Raw genomic sequence first — 17,330 nt, 5'->3', positions numbered from 1 at the left:
GGGCACTTAAAGCGCCCTCCAGATCGGTTTCAATGGAATTCATGGCTGTCCAATCGCAACAAGACAAGAGGTCGACAAGAGTAGCTGTATCAATGCTCTTATAGTCACGGTAACAAAAAGTCTCTTTCACTGGAGTGGAAGAGTAGATGTCAGGCGAGACATCTATGACACAATGCTTGCCGAAACTAGGCAGCCACTCACTCCTAGAGTCCAGGATCGTGTCGTTTTCGTCGGTAATGATTAGGTCAATCCAAGTGTGAGAAAATGAGGTATGATGTGTGGGACCATGCCGGATTATCTGAAGAGATAACTCCTCAGATATACGCATGATGGTGGCAGCGTCATCTGAACCAGATAGTAAGTCTTAGTTCAGATCACCCATAATGATTTTATGACTAAAATCACCGCATAGGTCCCGCAGGACACTAAAAAGGTCCGAGTCCTTTTGCATCGGAATTTTTGGAGGTCTATAGATAACTCCGAGCAATACTGGATGTGAGTCGCCCCTCTGCACGCTACAGAAAAGCGTGCAGAGGGCCTATACCCAAAGTGTCAGATGAAGCGAGCTTTTTAATTTTCAACCCGTTGCGTACAAATAGGACGACACCGCCTCCATTAACATTACGGTCCTGCCTGATGATAGTATATCTCGCGGCGTCAACGAAGCTGTCATCCACAATCGGACCCAGCCATGTCTCCGCGAAGCCAAAGACGTCGTACGACGGATGCTCCGTCAAGTAATCCCGGACTATTTCAATGCGAGCTCTAATTGAGTTTACATTGAGAAAGCCCGCCCTTAAACATCTCCTAGCTCCCGGCACACTGTCAAGAGGCCACGCCAGTCATGTGGAGTGCGCAGTTGACGTCGAGGGCGATGTCGATGATGATGACGATGGTGATGACTGCAATGATGACGGTGCGGATGTTGCAGACGCCGATGATGGTGACGATTTTGGCGAGGTTGCTGCCGATTTGTTTGTCTGGTCCAGCTCAGGTCCGTCACGTGAAGTAGTGTCGGTATTTTCGTCATTTTTTGTGACAGAGTGTGTGCGGTCTGACGCCGTGTCTGTTTCGATCCGTACTGACACGCCGTGAGAATGGCTTGCAAATCGGCCGCAGACGCAAAGACGTGCGCGCGCTCGCCCCCCTGCGCCTAGCCAGGAACCTGCCGCCCGCGTTCCAGACATATTTGAAGCCCAGTCCCTGTGCAATGGGCCTCAAATTTTTAAAAAGCAAGAATTTTAATGGGGACAGCATCTCATTAATAAATACTTTTTGTCCAGTAAGGCAGGCAGCAGCCTCCGTGCCCAGAACACCAGGCCTGACGTCGCTGTGGTCAGGTAGTTGTTAGCAAGTGCGCATTTTGCTCGCATAACGTCCCTGACCATCCCCGGACCAGCAAGCCTGGACACGATTGAGGGAAGAGCGCTACGACGCGAGAGAGAGAGAGAGAGAGAGAGAGAGAGAGAGAGAGAGAGAGAGAGAGAGAGAGAGCTGTAACCCGAACGCCGGAATCCTCGCGGAACTCCCTCCCGAGATATACTTAATAAAATAATAGTGTTGAGGCTTCGAGACGGGATTGAGACGCGAATTCTCACCCCTAGATTGGCCACGTCACAGAGTTGGCACCTGGACACGCTGTGGGCAAACTCTTCCAATACCCAGAGGTTTCTCCATGCTGAGCGACAAGTCCAGGCCTACACTAAGGAAGCACAACCCTTACGCTGCAGGTGCACTGAAATATCTTGAAATGAAAGACCTTATAATGACTAGTTGCGCGCGCTATTCGATAGACAAATCGAAATTATTGTATCAGGAATAACAAGAGACACCGTGTCATTGTCCGATTGCCATCAGACTGGCCCTAGACCGTCTTTCCAAGGGCAATCGGGACAGACGTTCAAGCGCATTAACTGTATTTTGCGTGCAAGTTCAGGCTGCAGGTCAACCTGCGTGTAAGTACTGGCTCTCTTTCTTACTGTGGATATTTGAGCGATAGCCCTTGTCTCTCTTTCCCTCGAATATCCCGTGCGTAGTAGTTACTGTTCGTCCTGGACGAACGTTTCTTATATGATTCATTTTTAATAAACGTCAGTATTGAGTTTTAAACCGACGTTTGTTCAGTTGTACCTATCCAAGAATCTTGCCGCCTCCGCGGGTCCACATGATCATGTGGACATATCTGACTTGGCTAAGCCGTGCCTTCTGCATGCACGGCGCTATAGCCATCTTCTAAAATTATAACAGACGTGGCTTTTCTTGCCACGGATGAACGGCCGAGATTTTTGATATTAAGTTCATTTAAATAATCCGGGTGGCCGTTACAATGTATTATTGTGATTGTTAAATAAACTTTATTAACACAAATTTACACAAATAAAATATTAATTTATCAATCGATTGTTTACTGTATAGGGACTATATCTAGAGCGCCTACATCACTTTTGCTGACTTTTGCCTATATTTTGCATCTTCAGAATTAAATCTTTTGAGCAATGCATCAGTACTAACAAAATTGGTGTATAGAAAATATCCTCGCTACACCTGCGTTCAAAATAGGCAAACTTAATAAAGCAAATGCTAGGTGGCATATGTTTTTAAATTTTCTATCAGCAGCAACATTTTTTACTTTATAAACTTCAAGCCACTAATTGATTACGTTTTTTCAGACTTATTGCTAATCTATGCAATATATTCCATTTTCGAATTGGTTTGTCCTCATAGACATAAATGTGTTTGAAAAATTCAGCGACTTCCATTATATTAGGCCTTATCTGCGATTTTTCCTGAGAAAAAAGAGAAATCGTTTTGAGAATGTGAATATTGGACGGCAATCTTTTTTGCAATTCAATTGCTAATTCAATGAGAAAGTCCTTACATCTAGTTTTAACGTAGTCAATCGTCTCTTTCATTAATGCTGCTTGTTTCTGGTTAAATTCATAACCGAAAAAAATACAATATAGAGGCATAAGAGAGTGTAAAAATTGAGCAGGTACTACAATCTTTTGCAGTATAGAATAAGACAAATCGTTTGAATCGCTAAAGAATTAGATAGAATCAACCTTATCTGATTGAAACTGCATGTTTATATCGTCAGAATCGTAAGAATAGCTTTTTCAAAAACTAACCACCGAGTATCGCTAAGCTTGACAATTTTTTTTTGGTTCACTCTTCATAATTATTTCATATAATTCTGCATACTTAATTTGGGGTTTCGTGCTATGTGTAAACCAGTTGTGAGTTTCTAGCTCCATATAGTCGAGATGCTTCGGTAACGTCTTGCAAGCTTTTTCAGCTTGCAACCAAATGCAGCGAATGACAGATGCATTTAATCACGACTATACAAGATTTAATTTCATGTAAAAGCGTAGTTAATGAATGTTTTCTACCTACATTTACTCTCGCTCCGTCGACACACTAGCCTAAGAACTTATTGATTCGTAAACCATCGGTTTTTAGCTGTGTCATAATTAATTGCACTAGCAATAGCGTCCGAAATTCTTGAGTGCATCTCTATTAGTCGATAAAACACCATAACCATTTTTGCCTTTTTAAGATTTAGATACCTTGCCACTAGACACAAAAGCTGTTTTTTGATCTACTGCCGTAGATTCATCTACAATTAATGAGTAGAATGATTCACCTACGCCTGTCAACAAATCTTTAAGAATACAAAAGGAAAGGTTATTTTTTATTAACGCAGTACACCTTGATCTGATTAATTAAATCTCGTTGGGAACTTTAGAGTCAGAGTCTAGTTTTTTGAATTTAACCGATAAGTGATCCACAGTTTTGATCGAGGTGAGCTCTGCAATAAAAAAAGGAAGTATCTATTCAACAATTTTTCTCTGTTGCGACAATACAGGCTTCGTAAATTTGTCAATCTTCTCAACTTTCACTTCGTCCTTGTCTCTCCGAACGGTTGCCTCATGCTTTTTTGTTTCAGAATCCTGCAGTAAATTTTTGCGGTGAGCTACTAAAAATGTTGGGCAAACTTTGCAATATGCTCCTTTATTACTAGGATTACGGGGTGCCTTTGTCAGCCAGCCTACGAGTTATTCATTTGTTACTTTCAACAATAGATGACTCGCAATTTAATCTAAAAAACTAAATAAAACGTATACCTGCAAAGCAACTTTCATTCTCCTACTTCTGAGTATACTTCTGAGTGTACGATTTCGATTAATTTTTTTATTTTTTTTTTGTTACATCTTGTTTACGATAAAAGTAAATTCAAATTCAAGTACTTTTTACATAACGAAGAAACTGACTAGAGTGGTCAAGCCTTGCTCTAACAGTAGAATAAAAGAAACATGGAAGCAAACTACTAATAGGAGAGAGACAGAACGTATCAAAATCCGAATCGTGACTTGTCACATAATCAGTGTACAGTATTTCGAGCGCGATCTCCAAATACTTCTAAAAATTGTTTACCTAGTTTACTCCTAGACTTCATAAAAGACTTCTAGATCTAGGAAGAATCCTCCTAATTTGGCAACACTGCCGCGACAGGCTCAGTTTACCGCGCGCCGCAATCGTGATTAGACGCACGTAGTGACAATACGCAGTAACCCTCACGCGACCGAGAAGCGAGCACCTCAAGGCGACTACAGAAATACAGGAAGCAACTCAGGGTCCCAAAAGGCAAGTCATCAGTCTAGACTTTCCGTCAGTCACCCGAGGTGGAGAAGGACGCCTCTCTAGTACCTGGTGGGCCCTGCAACCTTCCGAGCACGCGCATCGTGATAGTCCAGGTGAGCCGGTTGAAAGTGCGCGCGCGTGCGAATGACTTTGCGTGATCGACGTTTCTCGCCACAGAAACATTCTCGATCAGATAAATTTACGGCGAGCGTCACGAGTCGACTTCGAATGCGCAGAGTATCTTTGTATTTTGTAGCAACATCAAGATCAGTGACTGAATAAACTCAACCGTTTTGATATTTGAATTTGAGTTTGTTTATTTGCATGAGATTCAGTGTTTGTGTACTGTCCTGCCCGCCACCCGACAGCGCCGACCTTCTGGCGTGTGCGCCAGCGTTAAGTGAAAAGACAGCGTCACGAGGAGTTGCACGTCTCCTTCGTCAGCGGAGGTTTCCCGGTACAATATATATATATATATATATATATATATATATATATATATATATATATATATATATATATTACATGTCAATCCATGAAGCCCCCAATTAAATATACCCCCAAATAAACAAAAAAAAATTTTTAGACCTCTAAGTGCCCTCAGAGCAAAGTTATAGCCAAATAAAAAATTGAGATTTACTCAATGTTTGCTTTTAATGCTAACTTTAATTGCTTTTGAATACATGTTAGAAGCAATTTAAGTAAAAATGAGTAAGCACACTGTGTGCAAAATTCGATTTCTCCTAGCAGCGTAGCGTGCACGAAATGTCTGATTTTTACACTAGTTTGCTAAATGCAGATTTCACTCACTCCGTATCACTATATCTGAATTTCGCGCACGCTCATCTGCTAAGAACGCATATTCGCACACTCGTGTCAAAAAATAGTATACGATATTTGTGCGCGTAAATGGTCATCACACTCGCTACTCTCGGGCGAAAAACTAGGCTCGTGCGAAAATCACATACTCCGCGCACTGGTATCGTTATGTACTATTTTACCCACATAGCTTGTTTTACATTGCTATATAAGAATTTAAGCTTTACGAGCTTATTCTCAACGTAAGTGGAGCCAATTTAGAGATTCAAAGGATGATAGTGTTCCTTATGTCAGTGCAGCTATTCTTACAGTCTATTCTTAGCCCTTTGTACAGACAACCGTGATAGTAAAAATTGAACTTTCTGTATATCTAATTATGTATAATGGGTTTAAGGGCTTTTTACTTGAGTAAATTCAGTGAAAATCCAGTTTTCTGACCTTTGCACGCTATTATGACTACATTTGTGGAAATATTTCAATAAGCAATGCAAATTTTTATATTTTGCTCTAAAAGCATTACATTTGTTGGTTATAGGTTCGATGTTGCTGTGATGACAAATTCAGTCCGAACAATCACAAATCCTTCCTTTCTCGCTTACGTAATCTGACAGATCGTTTGAGCATGAGTTTTGATACGAAGGAACCATCAATTGGTAAATCTGAAATATATACAACAGTCAAAGATCTTAATAAAAGCATTACAATAAATAACAGTAGTAAATGCGATAAAAGTTTATTTAGTCAACCAGTTCGTTCAACTAACATTATTACCACATGTAAGAAATGTAATTTATCTAAGCTACATAAAAAAAAAGAACTAAGAGAATCAGTAGGCAAGGTAATGGTAGATCATTCATCAAATAATTCAGATGAGGCGCGCTTAATGACACTGCCAAAAGTCAAGCGCTCACAGGATAATAAAAATAAGAGTTGGCGAACTGTTTTTGCTAAAGAAAAGAGGCCTTCAATGTCATTAGAAACTTTGCCAGCTGAAGATACGATTTTAGAAATACAACCATCTAGCGTTAGAAGACACCGAAGAAATTTATCAAATCCTGAGGGTAAAGACTATTCTTCAGTATCAAATAACCAGAGTTTGCAATCAAAGCGAGATCCAACGCAGAACATTAACTTTAGGGAGATAGATATTCGACCTAGCATGCCCGAGATTTTCGTCGATCCTATAAATGCTAGTTGTTCAAGTGCAATCGAAGATATTGGTAACTATATTATTAATAGATTTAATTATATAAATTAATATAGGAGAATTTACATTCCCAGAATTTACCATATAATTTTATTCAATCCAAACAAATTTCAACGAAAAGGAAAAAACCTTAGAAATAATTAATAGTTTTTTTAATTAATTAAAATATAAGTTTTCACTCTAACTTCACAAATCTCTATCTTTTTATCATGAATCTTATTTCTTCTTCAAAAAGTTATCAAATCGCGGAAGTAATTGTAAAGTTTTTGCAACTCACAAATGTACCTGAAATTTCTGCAAATATACGTCAATAAAAGTAGTAAAATTGTTACTTGTGAAGGTTCGATAGTTTTGTTTCTTGTAGCGAGACTACCTTACAAGTTATGCAAAAATAACGGGGCCATTAATAATATAATAAGCCATCGGTGATTACCGCTGATGCTGTACAGGAATTCTAATAAAGTAGACTATAATTCTGAAAAAATATACATTATTTTAAAATACACTTTTTTATAAAGTAAAAAAATAAAATCTGCAGGTAATAGACCTTGCATCAAACTAGTATACATACTAGTATGGCGATACGTTAACTACATAAACCTACCAGTATGCGTAGGAGAGAGGGGGATAGGTTACTCAAATAGGGATTTAGGTAATAAAAATGTGCGTAATTCTATTACACATGTTCGTATGTGCGTGTATGCGTGTGTGTAATGTGTTTAATGTGGCAAGCTCAGCGCAAGTGACCCTCCGACACCAGATCCCTACACGCGTCATCATTAAACAGTATTTTTGTAGTCCCTTCAAACTATTATACGGTGGAGAATAAATCGTGGTCTAGCTTTCAGTATTTTTTTGGTATCGATACGTGCCCAGAATTTTTTTAGTACGTCATTAAAAAATATATCGGGGCGAAATTTCTCCGGAAAGCTGCTTTTTAAATTTTTACCAAATTTTGGACGTCTTTTTAAGTTGCAAGGCAAAAGTCCCATATTTATGATATTTTTCTAGAATTTTATATAAATAATTAAAAATTTTGGAATTCCCGTCTTGGGTTATTAGGTTACGGAAAATCTGGTCCAGCCACGGCAACTTCACCTTGTCGATTAATAAACAACAATTTCAGACCATCAACACGTGCGCACCACATGATTATAATCTTAGGATTCTTTAAACATAATTCATATTACGTGTGTATTGTGTGCATCATTGATTGTCTATTTTGTATCAAGAGCGTATAGCAAGCGTTTTTAGACGAAGTGTGGAAATTGCAATACAAGTTGAGGAGTACTGCAATATCCCATGAGGTCAAAAAGCCTGCTTAGAGCTTGGTGCACATCATATATATATATATATATATATATATATATATATATATATATATATTCCTGCTGACATACACAAATTCATCAAGGAGAACAAAAGCAGGATTTTTGTTGGCTACCAGAACTGCAAGGTATATGACTCAATAAATATATGGCCATGTAACAATTGTGGAAGATTTGGGCACAACGGGAACAAATGCATTAACAATTCTGCATGCACAAGACCAGTACCTGCACAAACAACACCATTAAGGGGGCACACCACCTTTGAAATTAAAATCAAAATTTTTCATTAAAAATTTATAAATACTTATATAAATGAACCAAATTTTTATTACTATTCTTAGACATAATTACCTTTATTTTGATGGTTTTAGACCTTCTATATACCTCTATAATACCTACGTATAGTAGGGAGTCCATAATTCACTTACCGTAAGATTCCAAAGGAACGAATGGCTCAAATGAGCTCAAACTCTAGGATATTATTTAAAAGTACATTAGTTATGGTATGAATGAGGGGATTTGGTTTAAATTTCATAGAAAAAGTTTTATAAGCATATTACTGATTTTTTTATGAATTTTTGATTAATTTTAACATAACTATCATGTAACTTTTTTTCTATGAAATTGAAATTGAATGAAATATCCTAGAGTTTGAGCTCATTTGGGCCATTCGTTCCTTTGGAATCTTACGGTAAGTGAATTATGGACTCCCTACTATACGTAGGTATTATATAGAAGGTCTAAAACCGTCAAAATAAAGGTAATTATGTCTAAGAATAGTAATAAAAATTTGGTTCATTTATATAAGTATTTATAAATTTTTAATGAAAAATTTTGATTTTAATTTAAAAAGTGGTGTGCCCCCTTAAGTGTCTAAATTGTGAATTTTTAAACAGCAAATACAAGACAAAACTTAACACTAATCACGTTGCTAGCGATACAAACCAATGCAAGATCTTTAAGAAAAAAATAAGCATATTCATAGACTCTACTAACTATCCTATCAGACCTAACTTACAAGCGGTGCATCAAGTGTATCGAGAACGTGATACTACAACAGAGACACATAACCCATCCACAGACAACTCAAGAAAACAGCCTTTACAAGAACCACCTAAATCTACAAAACATAAATAAGATCGAAGTGAGGCAGCCAAGCAGCTACAACTTCAACAATTGAAGATGGCTCGAATACCACAACAACAAGCTGCTCTAGCAAAAAGTACAAGGTTAAGAAGTAGTAAAACTTAAGTTGATAAAATGGATATTTTTGATTATTTTTATATAATTCAAAAGGATTCAATGCAGAAAGAAATAACGTACAGTGGTATTGGCGATCTAAACAAGGCGATTAGCAACAAAAATAATATAATTATGCACTTAAATGTAAAAAGCATGAATGCAAATTTTGATAAGGTAAAAGTATTTTTTGAAAGTTTGATCGTTAAGCCGTCTGTTGTTGTTCTTTCTGAAACAGTTGAGCAGGCAAAACATAAATTTTTTAAACTGATCGGAAGCAACTCTGAATACGAGTCATACTACAACGATAGTAGGATTAATAGGAATGACCGAGTTATAGTATTCGTAAATAGAAACTTAGTTCAGAGCATAGAAATTATTCAACAGGGTAGGATTAGAATTGTAAATACAAAAATTAACTTAAATAATAATAGCAATATTGAAGTCTCATGCATGTACAGATCTCATGGCATACCTAAGACTGAGTTTATATTAGATTTGAATAAATATTTGATAAAAAAGAGGAACATTAAAAATCACTTAGTAATAGGAGATTTCAATATTGATATATTGGAATGCGATCATGTGAGCCAAGAATTCCTGTATAATTTCTTTAATAAAGGACATATTTCTGGATTCGTTGGAATTACGAGGCCACCTGTGGGCATTGCAAAGGCATTGCATTGATAATATTTTCATAAAAAATGATAACTTAAATACAATTACTTATAAACTTAAACTATCTATAACAGACCATTACCCTATATTTATAGCTCTTAATAAAATGAAAATAGTACATAAAAAACTAACAATAGTTTTAAATTATAAAAAATTAATAAATAGTACTAAAACAAGAAACTGGAATGAAATTATCACAATACAGTATCCTAATTTGGCCACAGATAAATTGTTGTATGAGATTAAACAATGTATAGAGTTATCCAAAATAAATCTAAGAAAGCTTAAACAGGAGGGGAGGACAAATTGGATTACTGATGCGATAGTTAAATCGTGCGAAACTAAAGAATTCTTATATAACTTATGGAAGTTAGATATCAATAATGAACAACTTCAAACTGAATACAGAGCCTATTCCGAAATCTTAGAGAAAGTTATTAAAGAAGCCAAATTTAGATATGATAAAAAAACTAGTTAAAAGAAATGAAAATAAGCCCAAAAAATTTTGGGAAATCATTAACAATAAAGCTAATAATATATATATAGAAGTATATATATTGTGAGACTATCGCTCGTTTCAAATTACGCCGAGATTTTTATTTTATTTTTGAAAGGCATGCCTGTTCAGAGATCTCAAATTTTGAGAATAAACAGTGTCATAGCCTATTATTTCAAAATTAATTGTGCTCGTATAGACGCCGTGCTCGTATAGACTCGATAGGGTAATTCTAACATCATTCATAAACAATAAACTTGGCAAAATAAGATCTAATGAAATCAGTTATATAAAGATAAATGATAATAAAGTTACAGAAAAAGTTGAGAAAGCTAGAAACATGAACAAGTTTTTTGTGAGATCGGCCAGAAATTGAGTAATGATATCGTGCAACCCAATAATACTGAATTAACAGGCTATATGATTTTATCCAAAATAATGACATAATCTCCAAACACCAATTTAGTTTTATCAAAAATATTGGTTCAAAAAATGCCTTAAACTATATCACGCAAATATTGTACAATAACGTAGATAAATCGATAACAACAATAGTCACTTTTATCGACTTGGCTAAAACTTTTGAAACAGTCGACCATAAGTTGTTATAAGATAAACTGTATTGTATTAGTATTAGAGGACAGGCGTTGGATCTTCTTCGAAGCTATTTGAATAACAGATATCAAACGGTTAAAATTGACGGAGTAGAAAGTGATAGTTTAATAATAAGTATGGGTGTTCCACAGGGTACGATACTGGGTCCACTCTTATTTGTTTTATATATAAATGATGTTCTAAAGGAGATTCCATTAGAATCAATTCTATCGTACGCAGATGATACTGCAATAATAGCAACAGGCAATACGTAGATAGAGGTGCAAAAAAATATGAATGATTTTCTTACTGTGATATACAAATGGTTGGCAATAAATAAGTTATTTCTAAACGTGGATAAAACAGTTTGTATAACATTTGGAAGCTATTGCGACAGTGAACCAAGGTATATTGATGTGAAAATTCAGAATAAAAAGATAGCTAGAGTTGAGAATTACAAATACTTGGGAATTGTCTTAGATTTAAATCTAAAATAGGATAAACACATCCAATATATAATAAAAAAAACAAAGTATCTAGTCTATATTTTTCACAAATTATCACACACTATGTCAACAGAAACTTTAAGAATGATATACTATGCATTCTTCCATAGCATAATCAGATATGGAATAGTAGCCAGGGGTGGTGTCTTTAGAAATAACCGTGATTTATTGCAAAGTTTACAGAGGAAAATTCTTAATAGATTTCTAGATAGCCCGTTAAACCTAAAGCAACTTTTTAATTTTAAATCCCTTCAAATCCATTATAATGATTTCAAAACTCAATTCCAAATGTCTACAAGTGTTACTAGGAAAAAAAGCTTAATTGTACCAAAGAGCAAAAAACGAGTAAGTGATAAAAACAGTTATAATAATACCATTATAACTTATAATTCACTACCAAATGAGCTCAAGGAATTAGATATAAGCAAAACCGCGGCAAAAAGTAAACTCAAGATTTTGATTAAAACCGAAACTTATTTTTTCAAATAGTTTTAAATTTGTTAAACTTGTTAAAGTGTAAGAAAAGAAAATGTAAATAGTGTTGTTGTAAAGATCTGATAAGGAAATTATCTTTAGTTTTAAGTACTAAGTTTTTTTGTTACATACCAAGCTTTTGCACAGGTAACTTAGTTTACCTTTACAAGGCTCGCTAGTATGCGTACTGTTGATGTATACTATGTAAGCTATTGTTATCATAGTTTTATATATATATATATATATATATATATATATATATATATATATATATATATATGTGTGTGTGTGTGTGCGTGTGTGTGGTTCTCTGTCAAATCAAAGATCAAAAATTTTTTTCTTCTTTAACCCACGGTTATTTGTCCCAGAAACAGTTTCCAATGCATCTGAATTTTTTCATATTTTTAAATTACTTTTTACCAAAATGGTAGGGAGCCAAAGATGTCAATTTTGGCAATTTTTGGGATTTCAGCACAAACTAATTAATTCATAGCTCATCAGGGAAGCATTTTTCACTATAGACATGAATATACGTTTATTTGTAAAATTGTCTTACCTTTTCAAGAAAAATACCCTTAAAGTCATGTATATATCTTATACATATCTTATAAGCCATTTAAACCTTAATATTGGTGAAAGTAAGAGTTCGATCCGGACTACGACCACCAAAAAATTCATAGAGATACCTTTTTATAGTGCAAAAGTTCCTGTATGGGTCTTAATGAAGATATCCATAAATTTGTGATATAATGATTAAAATTCATATTTAAAACCTGTGCCAAAACTTACGAATTGATTGAAGCATTCCTTAAAAAATCACAGAGGTATCGAACACCAAAATTAAGAAAGTCATTGTACGAGAAAATTGTTTCTTAATGTCCACCATTAACTAAAAATTCAAAGCTTAGTGATAAATTATTTAAATACATGTTTGCTTATAAAAATAAATTGCGTGACTTAGATCATCGCCAAAAAATCATAAAACTTGATTTTATCATTACAAATATTCCTACTGAAGTCGAGAAATCTTACAAAAATTAACTTAATCATCCACTGACTTTGAAAAATTATGATCGAGTGTATGATTTATGTTATAATTTTTTGCAAAGGGCATAATATATTACACGATTTCTCGACTTCGGTAGGAATATTTGTAACAATAAAATCAAGTTTTATGATTATTTTGGCAATGATCCAAGGACGCAATTTATTTCTATAAGCAAACATGTATTTAAATTATTTATTACTAAGCTTTAAATTTTTAGTCAATGATGGACATTAAGAAACAATGTTCTCGTACAATGACTTTCTTACTTTTGATGTTCGATACCTCTGTGATTTTTTAAGGAATGCTTCAATCAATTCGTAAGTTTTGGCACAGGTTTTAAATATGAATTTTAATCATCATATCACAAATTTATGGATATCTTGATTAAGACCCATACAGGAACTTTTGCACTATAAAAAGGTATCTCTATGAATTTTTTGGTGGTCGTAGTCCGGATCGAACTCTTACTTTCACCAATATTAAGGTTTAAATGGCTTATAAGATATGTATAAGATATATACATGACTTTAAGGGTATTTTTCTTGAAAAGGTAAGACAATTTTACAAATAAACGTATATTCATGTCTATAGTGAAAAATGCTTCCCTGAGGAGCTATGAATTAATTAGTTTGTGCTGAAATCCCAAAAATTGCCAAAATTGACATCTTTGGCTCCCTACCATTTTGGTAAAAAGTAATTTAAAAATATGAAACAATTCAGATGCATTGGAAACTGTTTCTGGAACATATTTACCGTGGGTTAAAGGAGAAAAAAATTTTTGATCTTTGATTTGACAGAGAACCACCCATATATACATATGCACCCAAAATTTGGGTTAACCTAACAAGACGTTTGAGGTCTCAAAAAGATCGTCTGGTCAAGGGCTTCTGAAAAAGTTCTGGCCTTTTCAAAAATCCAATGTGGCGCATAAAATATGGAGCCTGAAAGCCACGTTTTCATAGCACATTCAACAAAAACAATAGTAAAAATGTTCTAATTTGTGAAATATTGCACCAAAAAGCATGTACAACTCATGATAGGACATATTATTGACAATGCTGACGGAATTCCAAAATCAAAAATGGCGGAATCAAAATGGTGGACATTATACCATCACCAAACCAATTTTACCGCAACAAATGATTTTAGATCACTTTAAAGTATCGATATGAGGGTTTTTGGAGCCACTGCACCTTATTTTAACCTCGAAATTTTAAAATCCAAAATGGCCGATCCAAAATGGCGGACATTATACAACCACCAAAACTATTTTACCGCAATGAACGATTTTAAATCAGTTTAAAGTATCGGTATGGGAGTTTAAGGGGCCGCTGAATCTTATTTTAACCTCGAAATTTCAAAATTCAATATGGCCAATATAAAATGGCGGATATTTGTCATAACCCACCCGCAGGCTCTCTCGCGAAAAGCCCCTGCTAACGCGCAACCCGCCGAACACACCACGCACGCTGCAGCGCTTATCACCGCGGCGCGCTGCTAGGCGGCTGCGCATTACCCACAAGTGAAGTAGCGTCGCGGAGGGCTCATAAGGAGGCCGGGTCCAGCGCTGTACCTCGCCCCTCTAACAACAGCCTAATGCTGCAAGGACACGGCTCGTGTCCAATGACAACTTGTGTAAAGACTTCAGCAAATAAAACTGTTTTGTGGCAAAGGAATTTATTGCTTTCAAGTGATTTATTTCATCCCTCTTTTTTACCTACACCCACAACCCCTTCCCACGTTTAGCAACCGATAGAAAGGAATATTTTCTTCAAGGAATGCTTTCTTCATTCTTCATCGGCGACTTTTTCTCCAACAGTCTTTTTCAGGATAGTTGGTGAGCAAGTCCATCAGCGGCTTTATTCATAGGCGACTTTTTCTCCAACAGTCCTTTTTACGATAGTTAATAGGTACATTAATAGATACATTGGCGACTTCTTCTTCAACATCCTTTTTAAGGCAGTTGTTGAGTAAGTCTTACTTTATCGGCAACTCCTTGTTCAACTGTACTAGTCGTAATTTTGTTATATCTAACATTTTTTTTGTTTTGGTTGTGCTTTTTCATATCCTACAACAATGTCTTCTTCTGCGAAAAAATATCGTATAGATAGATGCGTTAATCCATTTGATATTAATACAGGACACAGCAAATCTCTTAGGAAGATCTCCAAAGAATTTCAAGATGTCTATCCTGATTATCCAACATCTTCACTGATTTGCGATACATGTAGAAAATCCTTTTACAAACTACATGATTTGTCATCTCCAAACGTCAGTATGTGTGTTGAGTTTGAATCAGAGACTGACTCACCTTCGGTTTCAAACACGGATGCACCTATGCAAGATGATCTTACAGATATTTTAACTGGACTTAAAAACAAATTCCAATCCCTGCCGGAGAACGATCCATTACGTGTCAGTATTCTTACTATTTTGCCCGAACACTTGGCAATACGTAAAATTATGAACCAATTTGGTGTGTCTCACAGAATGGCTCGTAAAGCAAAACAGTTAAGAGAATCAGATGGAGTTTTGGCTTCTCCTGTTGCAAAACGTGGAAAAACATTACCTGCAGAAACTACTCAGAAAGTTGAAGATTTTTACGAAAATGATCTTAACAGCAGAATTATGCCAAATAAAAAAGATACCGTCAGTATTTATTTATATGGTGAAAAAATAAAAGTGCAGAAAAGATTATTACTTACTGATATTAAGAACCTTCATAATCAATTTAAAGAACAGTTTCCTGAACATCCGATTGGGCTTACCAAGTTTGCGGAACTGAGACCAAAATGTTGTGTCTTTGCAGGATCCTCTGGTACACACAATGTATGTGTATGTACGATACACCAAAATTTCAAGGCGATGATTGACGAAGTAAATATAGACAAAATCTCAAACAATATTCTGAAGAATTATAAAGATTGTTTGAATTTCGATCTATGTGAGGATCCCAAACCAAGTTGTTATTTGAATGAATGCAAATTTTGTCCGGACATTCAAAAGTTTTCTAATTACGTTGAGAACATTATGGATGAGCACAATATTGATCAAGTCATCTTCAGCACGTGGCAATCAACCGATAGATACACTTTGATAAAACAATGCCTAACATCGCAAGAATTTATTGAAACTTTATGTTCTAGCCTAGAAAAGTTGATACCTCATCACTTCATCGCTAAGGAACAATCAAAGTTTATTTCTGGGAAGAATCAAAGTACGATTTTTCCTGCTGTTGTTTATTATAAATCTGAAGGCAAGCTAAAGCATTTCAGTACAGTATCTATGTCCGACTGTACTACTCATTATGCCACTGCAGTATACATAATGCAGCAAAAGCTTATACCTGAAATTCGCAAGGTTTGTCCCACAGTAAAAAAGGTAATATATGCTACTGATGGTGCTAAACAGCATTTTAAAAATCGTTATCAAATGAGTAGTTTAATGAGTCATAAGAGAGATTTTGGCGTTGATGCTGAATGGCACTGTTTTGCAACAGCACACGGATAAGGTAGTTGCGATGGAGTTGGAGCGATAGTAAAGAGAGAAGCTACAAGAGCGAGCTTACAAGCTGCAAAAAATAAAGCAATTCTAGATGTTAAAGCTCTTTATTCATGGGCTAATGGGCGATCATTCAATATAAAATTTTTCTTATACACCAAAAAAGATCACGAACAAACTCGTCAATTCCTAACAAAGAGATTTAAAAACTGTCCACCTGTCACAAACATAAAATGGGGCATGGATTTATCCCAGAACATAATGAAACGTCGAAAGTCATGCATTACTCAAATGCCAATGAACCTAGGAACAGAGTAATTTATGATATCGGCGAAAGCCATTTATCACCAGTAAAAACTCCACGAACGAGGAGCCGGAATTGATAAGAGTGCACAAATTGTCATTAAAGATTGATTCATTTGGCTAAATTATATATTTTTTTCATCTACGCAGGCATATACATATACACAGAACAATAGAAAAATGTAAGTACAAAAACCGCAGACAGATAATTCTAAATCTAATAGACCGGAAAAATATAAGATTCATGTGCACAAATACTGATTCCGATAATACATTTATAACCATTTACCTCACAAACCCCCATATCGATACTTTAAATTGATCTAAAATCATTTGTTGCGGTAAAATTGGTTTGGTGGTGGTATAATGTCCACCATTTTGATTCCGCCATTTTTGATTTTGGAATTCCGTCAGCATTGTCAATAATATGTCTTATCATGAGTTGTACATGCTTTTTGGTGGGATATTTCACAAATTAGAACATTTTTACTAT

The 17,330-nt window shown here is 35.4% G+C and overlaps 1 protein-coding gene across 14 annotated transcripts in view; it reads left to right on the top strand.

Moving 5' to 3' along the window:
* Window positions 1-17,330, top strand: part of LOC100116395 (high affinity cGMP-specific 3',5'-cyclic phosphodiesterase 9A) — an 815,596-nt gene that overhangs the window by 778,481 nt on the left and 19,785 nt on the right. For 13 of the 14 annotated variants that reach the window (XM_032601371.1, XM_031933029.2, XM_031933048.2 and 10 more), the window contains one exon: window positions 5,996-6,680. In XM_032601371.1, the coding sequence (XP_032457262.1) occupies window positions 5,996-6,680 (685 nt within the window). Of the gene's footprint in view, window positions 1-5,995; window positions 6,681-17,330 lie in introns of those variants that run through there. The other variant, XR_004228117.2, reaches the window with a different exon arrangement.

This window comes from Nasonia vitripennis, assembly GCF_009193385.2.
Source record: "Nasonia vitripennis strain AsymCx chromosome 1 unlocalized genomic scaffold, Nvit_psr_1.1 chr1_random0009, whole genome shotgun sequence".
NCBI classification, from domain to species: Eukaryota; Metazoa; Arthropoda; class Insecta; order Hymenoptera; family Pteromalidae; genus Nasonia; species Nasonia vitripennis.
This window is presented reverse-complemented; position numbering and strand designations above follow the sequence as displayed.